Raw genomic sequence first — 15,759 nt, 5'->3', positions numbered from 1 at the left:
AAACACATTAGAAAGATACAGCTGGACGGAAAAGGAGAAAACAACCAGGGGGGAAGGAAGGGAGGGAGCGACAGAAAAAGCGGAGAAAATGGAAAGAGGAATAGAAGCTAGGATAAAAGAAATAATAGGAGTGTTCGAAAAACAGCTGGAGGAGTTAGCGAGGGCGATGAAAGAGGAGATAAAAAGGGAAATAAAAGAGGAAAGAGAAAAAAGAGAGAGGGAAATGAAAAAGGAAAGAGAAAGAAGAGAGAGGGAAATGAATGAGGAAAGAGAAAGAAGAGAGAGGGAGAGGGTAAGAGAGAGAGAGAAGAGAGAGAAAGAGAAAAAGAGCAGTGGGAGAGAGAAAAGAAGGAGTTAGTAGACAGGATCAGAAGACTCGAGGAGGAGCGGGAAAGGGAAGAGAGGGAGAAAAGGAGAAATAACATAGTGATCAAGGGGGTGGAATGGAAGGAAGGAGACAAAGAAGAAGCCGTAAAGGAATTTGTAAGGGATAAAATGGGAATAGAGACAGAGGTGGAAAAGGCACACGCGATAAGGGTGGGAGATAGGACGACGATAATGGTAGCGTCGATGAAGTCAAGAGAGGAGAAGATAAAAATAATGAAAGGAAAAAGCAAACTGGCAAAAGGAGTATACATAGACGACGACCTAACGAAGAAAGAGAGGGAAATACAGGAACAGATAAGGAGGGAGGCAAGAGTAAGAAGGGAAAAGGGGGGAAACGTAAGGATAGGCTATAGAAAATTAAAAGTGGGAGACAGATGGTACAGATGGAATGAAAAGGAAGAGAGACTGTCGGAGGAAAGAAGGAGAGGGGAAGAAAAGTGAAATGAGGAGAAAAATGAGGGGGGAAGGCAGGGGGAATGAAAATGTGCTTCTGGAACGTAGCAGGACTAATAGGTAAAGACAAGGANGGAGTACTTAAAAACATTTGACGTAGTCGGACTCACAGAAACATGGATAGAGGAAAGCAACTGGGAAAAAGTGAAATACAGACTGCCCAAGGAATTCGAATGGAAATGCAGAGCGGCAAGGAGAATAAGGAAGAAAGGAAGAGCAAAAGGGGGAATAATAACCGGTTTAAGAAAGGGACTGAAAGAGCTGGAATACAAAAAAATAAGTGATAATATGGTGGAAAGGAAAATAGCATATAAGGACAAGACATTCAGGATAATAGTGGTATATAATCAAGACACAAAAGGAACATGGAAAGAGATAGAGGAAAGAGTAGACGGGAGAGAAGAGGAAGTGATGATCGTCGGCGGAGACTGGAATGCGAGAACGGGAGAAGAGGGAGGGCAGGTAAACGAGGACATAGGGAAGGAAAGAAGCAGGCGATCAAAAGACAAAAAAATAAACGCGGAGGGAAGAATACTGCTTAGGTACCTAGAAGAGAGAGGCTGGACGATAATAAACGGCAGGGATGAAGAAGGAGAGAAGTGGACCTGTATTGGGGAGAGAGGAATCTCGGTGATAGACTATGTGATCGGAAACCAGGAGGCGACAGAAGAAATAACTAACATGAAGGTAGGAAAAAGAACAGAGTCGGACCATATGCCACTGGAAGTAGAAATAGGGGGGCCAGAACTACAAAAAACCGAAGAAAGAGAAGAGGAAGAGAAGGAGAGAAGGGAGTGGACAAGGGAAAGCAGGGAAAAATACCTGGAGGAATGCAAAGACTGGACCTACGAGGGGAGAACAACAGAGGAGCTGTGGACAGAAATCAAGAACAAGGTAAACAATGCAGTACCAAAGAGGAGAGTAAAGACAAGAAAATGGGGAATGGGAGAGAAAGTGTGGTATGACAAGGAGTGGAAAGAGAGGAAAAGAGAGGTGAGAAGGAAGATGGCAAAGTTCAGGAGAGGAAAATGCGGCAGAGAAAAACTAATGAAGGAGAAGAAGGCATTCAAACTGTGCTGCAAAGAAAGAAAGGAAAGACACGAAGAGGAGGAAATGGAGAAGATAAGGAAGATTAGAACAGAGCAAGAGGTATGGAAGTACATAAACAAGTATAGAAGAAGAAGAGAGGACATAGATGAGGAAATAAGCGAAGAAGAGTGGAGGAATCACTTTATGGAGATGCTAGAAGGAAAAGAGCACAAGGAGGACAGGAAAACAGGGGAGCAGGGAGAGGAGGAGGAAATAGGAAAGGAGCGGGAAGATAACATAGAGAAGGAAGAGGTGATATACCAAATAAGAAAACTAAAAGAGACGAAGGCAACGGGGGAGGACGGGATAGAAAATGAGGTATGGAAGTATGCACCGATGGAAGTAGGGGAGGCGTTATGGGAGTTAGTAAGGAAAATCTGGAAGGGAGAAGGGATACCGGAAGATTGGAAAAAAGGGATAATATGTTCGATATACAAGAAGGGCGACAAGAGAGTAGCGAAGAGCTACAGAGGAATAACGCTAATGGACACAGCGTATAAGATCTATGCAGGGATACTGGACGAACGGCTAAAGGCAGAGGTGGAAACCAAACTGGAAGAGAGCCAATTTGGATTCAGAAAAGGAAGAGGAGGAACCGACGCAGTGTTCGTGATAAGTCACATCATTGACAAGCAGCTGAGTAGAGAAAGAGGGAAGTTGTTTGCCTGTTTTGCGGACTTAAGAGCGGCGTTTGACAGACTAAACAGAGAGAAACTGGAGGAGAAAATGAAAAAGATGGGGGTTAGCGAAAACCTAACAAGAAGAATTAAAGAACTGTACATTGAAACGAAGAATGTGGTGAGAGTTAAGAACCGTAACACAGAAGCCTTCTGGACAGTGAGGGGAGTCAGACAAGGGTGCCCGCTGAGCTCGACATTATTTAACGTCTACGTGGCAGGGCTGGAAGACGAGCTAAGGAAAGGGCAAGCCGGGGGCATAGCGATAGGAGGAAGAAAGGTATGGTCACTGACGTACGCAGATGATATTGTATTGGTGGCGGATAGGGAAGAGGAGCTAAAGGAGATGCTAAGGAAATTCAAAAAATTTCTAAAAGAAGCAGAATTGGAGCTAGGCACAGAAAAGACGAAAATAGTAGTATTCGAAAAAAGAAGAAACAAAAGAAGACAAAGAAAATGGAATTGGGGAGAGCAAGAACTAGAAGAAGTGGAGGAGATGAGGTGCCTAGGGTACATACTACAGAAAAACGGCAGCGACGAGAGGCACATACAGGACAGGAAAAGGAGAGCGATGATAGCAATGAAGAAAACATGGAGCATGGGAGAATGAATATTCAAACAGGACTACGAGAGGAGAATGAAGATGTTTGAAGCACTAGTAGAGAGCGTGGCGCTGTTTGGAGCAGAGGTTTGGGGTTGGAACNATGGAAGAATCGCTGGATAGGGTAAAAAGAGGGTACGTAAAATGGATCTTAGGTTTAGACAGGACAACAGCAAACTACATACTGACAGAAGAATGCAAGATAGAGGAAATCAAGGTAAAAGCGTTAAAAAGAGCAGTAAGGTACGAGGAAAGAACTCTAGAATCGGAAAAGGAGCTGGTAAAAGAGTGTATAAAGGGGAGAGAGAGAAACTGGGGAAATGGACAGGAAGGGAAAAGAGCAAGAAAGAGAAAGAAGGAACTAGAAGAGGTGAGAAACGGAGAGACACAAAGGGAAGCAGGAGGGGAGCAAGTAAGTTGGACTGGAGACCAAATTGTAGAAGAAAGAAGGAAGAGAGAAACAGAAGAGAGGAGGAAAAGGATAAGGGAATCCAAGTACAACAGGTACTACAGGAACATAACCAAAGATGAGATGCCAAAGTACTTGGAAGGGAGGATGAAGTGGAAGGACAGAAGAATCATAGCCAGATTCAGGTGTGGAAACGAAACCAAAGCGAAAGAACATTGGAAAGAGGAGGAAGAAAGAAGGTGCAGATTATGTGGATGGGAAGAAGAGGACCTGAGACATGTACTAAAAGAATGTGAAATAACAGGAGGAGTAAAGGAAATGGAAAAAATATTAAATGGGACTGGGGAAGGACTAATGGACCTGAGAGCGATAATAGAGAAAAGAAGGGTAAAGGCAATACAAGAAGGGGTGGAAGGACAGGAAGATAGTACAGCAAGGAGGCAAAAAGACCAAAGTGGCAATAGTGTGTAGGCTTAAGTTGCATAAATCGTAGGCATAAGTTGAAATAGATCATAAGCATTAGTGTCAGATTAGAGATAAGAATGCGAGTAGTGCAATAAAGAGCTGTAAAGAAAGCTGAAAGTTCGTCCAAAGCCGAGAGGCACGGACTAAATAAAATAATAATAATAATAATACAAAAATTGCTGAAAATGTTGCGCATTCTGCCGTACACATAGTTCTGCTATTCTAATTAAATATCTATGAACACTTTCTAACGTATTCGATTGTTTTAAAGTATGAAAGGCTACAATAATCTTTTCTTTCAATTGCTCGCAACTTTCGATTTCTTCAGAACAGACAATTGATTTAATATGGCTTCATGAATAAAAGTCAAGCGGAGTTAAGTCAGGAGAGTGTGGTGGCCAAACTATTGTTCCAGCTTGGAACAATACTGATATTATGAAGAGGGAGTGAGTGACAAGTGTGAGAAAGGACGGAGCCGTGAGCGTGGTCGAAATCTCTAGGAAACTGGAGAATCCGAACAAGGAAGGCAACCAGAGTGAAGGGCTAGTGCATGTGAACAATAGGGGGTATAAAATCCGAAGAAATTCGGTCGGGAAAGGCGCGACAGGTGAAATATAACCTCGTGTGAGATTATGATTGCGAGGAAGCCACATTGAGACGCGTGACAACAGCGCCGCTGCACGAGCTACTCAGGGAACCACACAGACGCAGCCATATTGGCACGCGCGCCGAAGGTGCGCCGCGCGGGCTATTCGAAAGTGACAGCGACCGGTGGCAATGACAAGCGCTGGTGCAAGTGGCCATCTTGCGCACCCAATGGTGAAAGAAGAGAGGAAGACAAGGAAGGACAAAGAGGAAATGATGAGAAGAGAGGGTGAAGCGGAGTTGGCTGTCGTGCCGACGCAGGTCAGCACGAGAAGCATGAGGAAAGCGATTGCCCTCAAGGAAGGGTTCGTATGTTCCGCACCGAATGCGGGGAACTCGCAGATTGAGGAAACGACGAAGGAAGAGGAGACCCTCGCTGTCGAAGCTCCCCGCGCGAAGAAAAGGAAGACTGGCGGACCCACCGAGCTCCCCACAGAACGCGTCAAAGAGATAAAAACATCTACAACGGCGAACATAGGAGCGGAACTGATCCATCAATCCTCCGAACTAACCAGGATAGCCGAGACAGCCCGCAAACTCAAGGGCACGCAGGTGAAGGCGCTGATAGAAGCGGCGACATCCATTACCCTCGGGGTAACGGAGATGGTTAGAGGGGCGGACCCCGCCTCTGGCACCCTCGCTATAATGAAAGGACGCATAGCGGCGTTGGAGGCAGAAAACGATGCGCTTCGAAAAGAGCTGGCTTCGCGCTCCACGATAGAGAAGAGCAGCGAGACAGCGCGCCTCGACACGATCGAACGTAAGATAGAAGAACTGGGCCCCTCGTTGGTCCAACGGATGGAGGAATGCATCCAGTCCATTGAGAAGAGAATGGGAAAGGAGAAGAGACCTCGAGGAGCCTGAAGCACCACCCACAACAACGAGCGAGGAAGGACAAGCGACCGCCGCGGAATGGCAGACGGTCGCAGGAAGAAAAAAGAAGAAAAAGGAGGCAGCCGGAAAGCAACCGGCGAAAATAACTCCCAGGATAAGGGCAAAAAGCCCGAGGAAAGCCTTAGAGGGAGGATCGAAGAACGCGCGAGGGGGGGACAAGCTGCCCCCTCACTTACAACGCGAACCTCAGCGGTGGCTATCACGCTGAAGGACAGGTCGAGCCAATCATATGCGGAGGTGTTAGCTGCGGCCAAGGACAGCGTCTCGCTGACTGAGGTCGGAATCAGCGCTGAAGGAATGCGCAAAGCAATGACAGAAGGTGTCGTCCTGGAGGTCCCCGAGGACCAGAAAAGGGAGAAGGCCGCTGCGCTTGCAGCACGGCTGACCCAGATCCTGGATTCAAGCAAGGTCCGCGTGGCGACACCCTTCCGAGCTGCGGAAGCAAGAGTGACCTGGGTAGACATCTCGGCCACCAAGCAAGATATCAGAAACACCCTGGCGAAGGAATGCGGCTGCAAGGCAGAGGACATCCGACTGGGAGAGATCCGCTTCGCTCGAAACGGCCTTGTATCCGTATGGGTACGAGGCCCGGCCGGGGCAGTGAGGAAACTGGTACAGACTGGCAAGATCGCCATAGGTTGGTCGATAGCGAAGGTTGAAGCCATCGAGCGAAGACCTTTGCAATGCTACAGGTGCCTAGACACTGGGCAGATAAGCAGGATGTGCACCTACAAGGAGGACAAGGGGCATCTATGTTACAGGTGCGGCGACCCGGGACACCATGCCAGAGCGTGCAGAGCAGCGAATCCGAAATGCCTGCTCGGTGAGGCGCTCGGGGCACCATCGGTACATAGGATGGGGGGACCGGCCTGCGCCCCTCGAAGAAGGAAACAAGAGGAATCACCCGCCGATCCACGGCTGCAAGTGGCAGCGGAAAAGGTTCGTTACCGCAGGGAACCGACCTTAAGCCCGCGAGCAAGGAGGCTGGCACGGAGGAAGCCATTGGAGGCAATGACATTAGATGAATGAGAATGCGCATCCTCCCGACCAACCTGGGACGGTCGAGACGAGCACAAAACCTGCTCTACCAAACAGTACGAGAGAGCGCGGTTGCCATAGCAGTAGTGGCCGAACCATACAGAGTTCTGGATGCCCCGGACTGGACCGGAGATGCAGACGAAATGGTAGCGGTCACCTGGACATCAACGCCGGGCGCGCTCACACACGGAGTGCCGCTGGAGCGCGGGAAAGGATGCGTCGCTGTCGAGTGGGCAGGAATGGTGGTGGTGAGCGAGTACGTATCACCCAACAGCGGATGGGCAGCGTTCGAGGAGTTCCTGGACGGGGTTGGCGACTGCGTCAGACGGCACCTTACCCGGCAGATGCTTGTGCTAGGAAGCTTCAACGCGCACTCCACGGAATGGGGAAACCCCAGGAACAACGCGCGCGGCCGCGCGCTGTCAGACTGGGCCGCGGGACTTGGGCTTCTGCTGGTGAACAGGGGCTCGACCATCACCTGCGTGACATGGAGGGGGAGCTCCATCTTTGACATCACATGGGCGTCCCCTGATATATTCAGACGAATTTCAGGTTGGAGAGTAGCCGAGGGGATCGAGACCACTCTCGGACCACCTCTACATATTCATGGAGGTGAAAGGCATACCTGGACCTGAAACGGTGACCACCAGTAATGGCCGCGACTTACGGAGAAGAGAATGTGCGCGCTCACCACCAAGGTGGAAAATCAAGGAAAGGGACGCAGATCTTACTTCGAGCGAGTGGCTGCCTGGAATTGGGAGGCCCCGATGACTCAGACAGAAACAGGCGTGGAGGAATAGGCCGAGAACCTCCGTCGAGTCATGACGGCAATTTGCGACGCGTCCATGCCACGAACCACGCTGGACACTGGGCGGAGCAGAGCCGTGCATTGGTAGACCCCCGACATCGCGGAGCTGAGGACGAGATGCGTCTGGGCTCGAAGACGGTATCTGAGGGCCCGCCGCTGGCAACGACGTGACGAGGAAGAAGTCCCCCGGCGCTACCAAGCGTACCGCGCGCTACGGCGCTCGCTGCAGAAAGTTATTGAGGTCGCGAAGAACCGTGCGTAGTCGGAACTGGTCGAAGCAATAGAGGCCGTCCCATGGGGAAGGCCATACAAGACGGTGACGCGGAAACTTCGCGTGAAGGGACCCCTGGCAACGACGGAGATGGAACCGGAGCTGCTGCAGCAGATCGTTGAGACGCTCTTCCCGCCGCAAGAGGACAGTGAAGCAGAACAGCTGCAGGAAACAACATGGACGGGTGAGTGGTCGGACGACTGGGAAGTCACGGAGGAAGAACTATGGGAGGCGACCAGAAGAATGGCTTCCAGCGACGTGGCGCCGGGCCCGGACGGAATCCCGGGCCGGATCTGGGGAGGGGGGAATGATGGGGATCGTGGCACCCAAACTTCGGCGTCTCTACACAATGTGTTTGAAAGAGGGAGTCTACCCCCGGTTATGGCGGACAGCAAGGCTGGTTTTGCTCCATAAAGAGGGCCGACCGATGAATTCGCCGTCGGCGTACCGGCCGATATGCCTGTTGGACGAGGTCGGTAAGATCCTCGAAAGTGTCGTCGCCGTCTGAGTGTAACGACACATGGCGGGGCAAGTGCCGAATTGGCACGAAAGCCAGTACGGTTTCTGGAAAGGGCGCTCAAGGATCCACGCGATCAGGCGCGTGCGGGCAAATACAGAAGACATGATTTCCCGTAGGGGCGTTGCGTTGGTGGTATCTCTGGACGTCGTCAACGCGTTCAACTCCATATCATGGGACAAGATAGTGGCGGCCCTGGAACACTTCGCTACCTCGTTCCCAGCTACGTCGTTTGGCTGATCCGCGCCTACCTCAACGACAGGTGGGTATGATACGCCAGCAGGGAAGGGGAGGAAAGGCGGCCAGTCGAGCGCGGCGTACCGCAGGGTTCGGTGTTGGGGACGATCTTGTGGATCATCACGTACGACGAGGTACCGCGCTGCCCGATGCCTCCGGGCGCGGCCCTGGTGTGTTACGCTGACGACACTTTGGTCCTGGTTGGGGGCTGCGGGTGGCACGAGACGTTGCGCGTCGGCGAAGTCGCAACGGCCTGCGCGATATTTGCGGTGCGCGGACTGGGCCTAAGAGTCTCCCCTGTAAAGTCGGAGACCATCTGGTTCTACGACAAGAACAGGCGAGGCGCTCCCCCGCCTGGAGTGAGCATAAGCATGGAGGGAGAAACTGTCGGGGTGGGATCGCGAATGCGATACCTGCGTCTCGACATCGACAGCCAGTGGACGTTCGAGCCGCACTTCGACTCCCTGATCCCGAGGGCGACGGCGACCGCCAACGCCTTGTGCGCCCTGCTGCCGAACTTTGGCGGGGCGAGAGTCGCGGTGCGCCGACTATACGAGGGCGTCGTTCGGTCCGTGGGGTGATGTACTGGGCCCCGGTATGGGCGGACGATCTGATGGCGAGACGCCGCACCACCCTGCTTCTCAGGAGGCTGCACAGGGTAATTGCCGTCAGAGTCGTCAGAGGATACCGAGCAGTGTCGCACGCGTCGGCGAACGTTCTGGCCGCTTCTCCGCCGTGGGAACTCCGGGTGTTGGTGCTCAAGAAGAGGTATGAGCAAAGGAGACCGTGGGTCCCGGAAGTAGCCGAGCAGGCGGCTCCAGACGACCTAGGAACCGCCGAGGAGGACGCTTGGGACCAGTGGCGATCCCAGCTGTTCAATGCAGCAGGCGAACTCCGGGCCGCGGCGGCAGTTCTCCCAAATTGGGGGACATGGAGAAGCCGCCGCGGCCTCCCGCTCACTTTTATAATGACCCAGATACTCACAGGACACGGCGTGTTCGATGAGTACCAGAAGAAAATCGGACGGGAGACGGCGGACATCTGTCACCATTGCGGGCAAGACAAGGACCACCACGGCGCAGCATACGCTGGAGGCCTTCCCGGCATTGGATCTGCCCCGCTATACCCTGCGGCAAGTCATAGGCGAGAGGCTGGCGCCCTCAGCGATCATAGCAGCGATGCTGAGCGGGCCACAGGAATATGAAGCTGTCCGCCTCTTCTGCGAGCGAGTTATGCTCCCAAAGGATCGAGAAGAAAGGGTGAGAAAGAGAAACTCGCACCCGTGTAGGATAACGCGATGGAGGAGGATGGCAGTCAGGCAGCCCAGACCTTACTCACTGCTACTACAACGAACCGCGACTAGAAGAAGGGGCGGCGCCAGGGGCGATGGCTCCCCCTAGCGCCAAATTCAACAGTCAACGAATATTCAGGACTGGCTCGAAGAGAGAACGCGGCAGGGGATGCAACAGAAGTAGTTCATCCGAGGTTCCGGGAGCACCCCCTGTCATACACGTAGGATGGCCAACGTGGAGTTTTAGTCGGTAGAAGTCCGACACTACTCTGCTGCCACGGTTAGCGGCAGCGGAGTGTCCATGAGGATTTCTCCACGTGCAAAGAAAAAGCTTGGAACAATACTATTCAAAGTCGATTTTCTCGAAAACAAAGCCTCAAACGAAAAATTTTTATTCTATATTTTCGACTTCTTTTTTCGCGTAGAATCACGCCCTTTCCGCTTGTACCACCAGTTACCAACCACCCTGTATATGTAAGATCGTTAATCACGTGGTAATTCAGAGGATCGATTATGAAGTCTGAAAATCGAGTTCATTGTGTTATTTAATACCTAAATGAAATACAGGAGTAAGTAACAATTAATAATTAACAACAATTAATAACAGTAATAATTAAATAAACAGCAACCAATTAATAACAATAAACAATAAATAACAAGTTTCGTGCAGTATCTACCTGAATATCGAGAATCGATTTTCAACGTCCTGAGCTACCCATCTTTCTCCGTCAATCTTCAATGTTTTAAATAATTACTCTTTCTTCTATGGACTTGTCTATCTCTGATGTTGCTCTCTGTCTGTCCCTTTGGGAAATGAGTGTCTCTCAAAATGGAAAGGAGAAAAAGAAGTAGAGGAAAAGAAGGAAATGTACAGACAGAAATTACTACAAAAAATATATCAGATGATAAATGCGATTTACTTTTAAAAAGAAGAAAAAAGAAAAAACTCCATAAACTGCATTAAGAATTTATCTATTTTAGTGAGGAGAAAGAGAAAGAATAGAGGAATTGATCAATAGACTTTGAATTTTGAAGCGTTTATGAAAAACTTACAGTTTTTTAATAAAATATTCAATATAAAGTATTTGTTATAATATTCAGATAGATAGATGAAGAAAAACTGAATCTGTATAATGATTCATAGCTTATTGATCAATCGTACGACTTATTCAAGATATTAGAGGTAACTCGAAGTGTAGTAAATGTGACAATTTATTAAGAACGGTATTCTTGTGGTAGTAGAACGTATCTTTATTGTTATAAATAACATATTTTAAATCATTATATTCCAAGTTTTTTTAAACGACATGGAAGCTAGAAATCAGTATGATCATCCAAGACAATTTTATCTAGATTCATCACGATTATCTAATCAATTTTGTCAGAATATATTAGGTAGGCTAGGTCGTAACTGTTTTCGACAGAAAATATTGCATATGCGTCAACTGGACGTGCCATTTATCCACTTGGTTATATCTGCATGTGTTCATTTTGTAGACATATAGATACAAGATATTTGTGTCATCATTGCCATAACTTGCATAATAGATTACGTTATCAAGATGCATTTGGAAATAATTCTAGACATTACATATATCAGTTACCAAGGAATTGTCAATGCCCCTTTTACTGTGGTGAATACTTTTATGTAAAACTGCCTGTTACATCTTGTCGACCTGCTGAATCATCGAGGACGGAATGTCATTGTAGAAATCCTAATAATTGTTCTTGCAGGGGGAAAGTTTTACCCAATTCTAACTCTGCTGCGCAATTTAGCAAATATCTTGATTGGATTAGTAGAGATAGTCCATGAGTTAATAATTCACTTTACGCTACAGTTCATATTGGTAGACCCTGTGTTTCAGCTCTTGGAAGTACAACTGGTGGAGGAAATCTATTCAATAACGTAAATCCTGGCGCTTCGACGTCAAATGCGTCAACATCTAGTACATTATTAAATAATAAACCTAGTACATCAAACATTAGATCTATGTTTTCTTCGCATAATTCTTCCACTGAGCATTCTTCTGTTTGTTCAGTTAATCGTTCAACAGAACGTCAACATACGTGTGACAATTCCTGCATTAGAAATCAGAGCGGAGGTGTCACTGGCATTTTTCAGTTTCTTGGTAGATGCGAAAGAGCAGAATGTAATCATAGTAGATTATTTGTGCATTGGTGGTTCATACATCAGTGGTTGCCAGGTTTGAATTCTCATTATTTTGATAGAAATATGGACACTGTTCCCCCAATGGAAGAAGAACCTCAAGAGCAGCAAAAAAGTGATAGTGATGATACCTAATTCCAGAATTTCTACTTCATGATACTCTTTATATCATCAAAAAACAAAAATTTTACTTATATTTCGATGTATGGATGTGTTGTTATGTATTAATTTCTCATAAATATTATTTAACATTAGTCATAAAATATGATTACTAAATTTTAGTTAGATTACTAAATTACTAAATACAAGACACAACATCTTCACTGTATTTCTTTGTTTGTAAAAAAAGGATAGTGATAAAACTGAAAAGTGTTATATTTTGTGATATCTGATTAAAAATACGCTTTTCTCAATATTAATGATACTGATCATAGTGTATGTAATTTTGTATCTATTCGTCTATTCGTCTTATTAATAAACTAGTGATTAGAAAAAAAAGTATTTTAGTGAAAAATTATTAGGAGATTACAGTTCAAATTAAAACATTTTTTAAAAAATATATAAATATTGAAAGAATTTAATGCAATTTCAAAATTCATGCATATACTGACAATAAAATCGCTTTATATGTGCATTGAGAATTCAAGATGTTCTTACTTTAGTACATATATGTCGGAGGTGAAAGGGCACCGAAGCCTCCCCTTTGGAATTTTGGGAAAATCCCTTAACACATTAATCTAGATTCTACCATAGCCGTAATTAAGCAACTGTCGTCATTCAGATTGTAGTTGTTCGAGATTTGTAATAATGAGCTTGGGCTCAAGGTGACAATCAGTCGCCAAACGTAGCCGCGGTCTAGGGATGAACGTTTTGTCTAACAAAGGTATTGAGTAATGGTATAGCTCTCCTTGAAGAGAAATAGTTGTAGCAGCACTCGACAGTAAACATTCCAACGGTTTCTGTCCCGTGGCTCGCCACACGCAGACCCTATTCTCTGGGTAAGATAATTACCAGATGTCGATGCATCTCCACAGTACATATTCAGCTAGCCTGAGAACCCGTTATAAATCTTAAGATTTAGTTAACTAAAGTCCTTCAAACAGACAAACAGTCTTTGCCCCAACTGAGGGGAGATAGGGGAAACCTATTTTTCTCACGAACGACGCTTCCCGTTAGCAATTTTCCCTCAAGGACCGCTAGCATCCTTCTCTAACCACCAACACGGAGATTGACCAATTAACAGCAACGTCAATTTCCCTAACATTCCGAACGAAGGCATCGCTTCACGAATCCGACGATCTCGTGTCCTTAGACACACGACACATAGTTTTCCTCTGCAGCATCATCGTGACGGAAATTTATTCTCTTGTGCGATCTTATCGACGAGAAGGAATAATCATCACTATGTGTAGCGTTGTCAAGATATGTTAATGTTGTCAATGAGTGTTGTGAGCGTTACCAAGGTATGTTAAGGGAAAAATGAGCATGGTAAAAGCTGTCAGAGTTGAATTTATCGTGGTCGTATGTAGATCGTTGTGTTGTTGTGTCGTAGAAGTAGTGAGAAACGAACACGCGAAACTGGGTATTATATTCGATTTTGTGTGAGTGCAAATGATATTGTGTTTATCATACTGTTACCTACAATCTAATAAAATAACGTTCCTACATTTGATAAAGTGAACCATGAAAGCCTCTTACAAACAATAAAAGGCACATCCCGGAACAAATCCACCACTCACACAAATCATACTCAAGCAACAGAACCTTTGTAATAAAAATAAAAGATGTATATTCTGAAGTAAAAGATATCAAGGCAGGACTACCGCAAGGAAGCGTCTTGGACCCAATATTATACACATTATAAACGGCCGACATACCAACACCTACCAACAGCAAAATACTGACATTCGCCGACGACTGAACCGTACTAGTTAGACACACTAATCCAAAAACAGCAGTCACATTACTACGAGAGCACATCACAAAAATAGAAAAATGGCTACAAGATAAACAAATAAAAGCAAATCCCAGTAAATGTAACCACATTACATTTACACGAAGGAAACGTAAACCTCCAAATATACAATTGAATGCCACGCATATAACACAAACAAGAAAAGTTAAATACCTTTTTTTTTACGTGGGGAAATCGTCACGGACACTCCGTCGCCCTCTAGAAGGCGACGGGGTAATGTCTGACTCAAAACCCCACGGTGACCATCCTGACGTTCGGCAGGATTGTTCCGGCGCCTCTTTCGAATTACTGCCGGAGCACTCCTTTCCGGTCGATTTGACCGCCAGGAGGGACTACGCCTCCTAACACCACGGACTAGGGGCCGTCGTGCAAGTATGAGGAGGTTCAGAAACTCCTTCCGCGTGACGACCCCTACGGTGCTGGATTCTGGACGGGTGACGCTGTCGCTTCCTGACTCTCTCCGCCAACTCCTTCGCGAACATACCCTTCACTTGCTCGTAGAAGGAGCGGAAGGCAAGGTACTTCTGTTGCCCCCACAGCATTGCGTGGGCGATCGCCGAGGGGGCCAAACTCTCACAAGAGGCGAGCTGCAGTACACGGTACGGATCTGCCCACGCTGGACAGAATTCCAACGTGTGTTGCCACGTGTGCTGCTCTTCCTGACACTGATGACAAGTGTGCGTCACCCGCCGAATCCTTAGCAGGTATTCCCCGAATGCTCCATATCCGGTGAGCACCTGCGTCGTCCTGAAGGTCAGCGGGAGCCCACCACGGTCCCTCCATGCCTCCTAATTAGGGAGAACAGCTTTCACAACACGGTGAGTCCGCACCGCATCCTCGACGAGGTCATTGGAGAGCCACCGCTCCCAGGTCTCCATCCTCGCCCCTTCACGGACGTCCGAGGTCACTTGTCTGGCGACAGGGGGAGTAGGCCCGCTCGAGCCCAGACCCTTAGGTGCTGATACACCCGTCGGAACGCCAAGGCCTGAAGCTCGAAGGGAGGGAAAGCCACCAGGACAGACGCCGACAAATAGAATATGGTTCGATATCCTCTAACAATCGTGATAGCGGGCGTCCTGTGCAGCCTCCTCAACAGGAGTAGACTGCGACGGTTCGTCATCAGATCTTACGCCCACACTGGGGCACCGTAAAGAACACGGGTTCGAATAACTCCTTCGTACAGACGACGAACTCTGACTCCGGCCCCGCCGCACAAGACGTTGGCTGCGGCCGCTACTTTAGGGACCACGAGCTCGAACGTCCACAGTCTGTCGATGGTGAGGCCCAAATATCTCATCTGGAGCCCCACCCGGAGCCTCTCCATTCTCTCCAGCAATGTCCATGCAAAGGCCGGGCGGAGGTGTTCTCCGCAAGGGTCGTAAAATGAAATGGCTTCGGACTTGGCGGAGGATACGCTCAAGCCCACCTCCTCACTGGCTGGATAGTACACGCCACCGTGACCTCGGCAAGGCGCAGCATCTCGTACCACCAACGTCCAAGTTTGGACCAACGTGTTGTCAGCATAACACACCATGCCTGTGCCCGGGGGCAGGGGACAACGAAAGACCGCGTCGTAAGCGATGATCCAGAGGATAGGGCCCAAAATGGAACCCTGTGGAACACCTAGCTCGACGGGCCTTCCCTCTTCGCCATATCTGCCGGTGTACTCGACCCACCTGTCATCCAGATGGGCCCGGATGACCCGGACAAGTTAGGGAGGCACCTCGAAGTGTTCTAGGGCCCCCACTATCTGCTTCCATGGTATAACGTTGAACGCGTTGGTGATGTCCAAGGACGCAGCCAACGCCACACCAGTCCGGGAAAACATGGCCTCC

At 48.1% G+C, this 15,759-nt stretch overlaps 2 protein-coding genes and 1 pseudogene across 2 annotated transcripts; 2 read left to right on the top strand and 1 right to left on the bottom strand.

Annotated features, from left to right (window-relative positions):
• The first annotated feature begins 9,071 nt into the window (after positions 1-9,071).
• Positions 9,072-9,695, top strand: LOC122568409. Its single transcript, XM_043728109.1, has one exon. It carries the CDS (start codon positions 9,072-9,074, stop codon positions 9,693-9,695), a length of 624 nt encoding a protein of 207 aa, XP_043584044.1.
• A 643-nt stretch (positions 9,696-10,338) lies between these two features.
• LOC122568408 lies at positions 10,339-12,084 on the top strand (annotated as a pseudogene).
• A 2,181-nt stretch (positions 12,085-14,265) lies between these two features.
• LOC122568407 lies at positions 14,266-15,458 on the bottom strand. The gene is made up of 2 exons (XM_043728108.1): positions 15,117-15,458; positions 14,266-14,712 (listed from the first exon to the last, which is right to left on the bottom strand). Exons 1-2 carry the CDS (start codon positions 15,456-15,458, stop codon positions 14,266-14,268), a joined length of 789 nt encoding a protein of 262 aa, XP_043584043.1.
• Positions 15,459-15,759: the final 301 nt, after the last annotated feature.

Source organism: Bombus pyrosoma, linkage group LG6 (assembly GCF_014825855.1).
Source record: "Bombus pyrosoma isolate SC7728 linkage group LG6, ASM1482585v1, whole genome shotgun sequence".
In the NCBI taxonomy this organism is placed as follows: domain Eukaryota; kingdom Metazoa; phylum Arthropoda; class Insecta; order Hymenoptera; family Apidae; genus Bombus; species Bombus pyrosoma.
The sequence above is the reverse complement of the archived record's forward strand: the minus strand, read 5'-3'. Positions and strand labels throughout refer to the sequence as shown.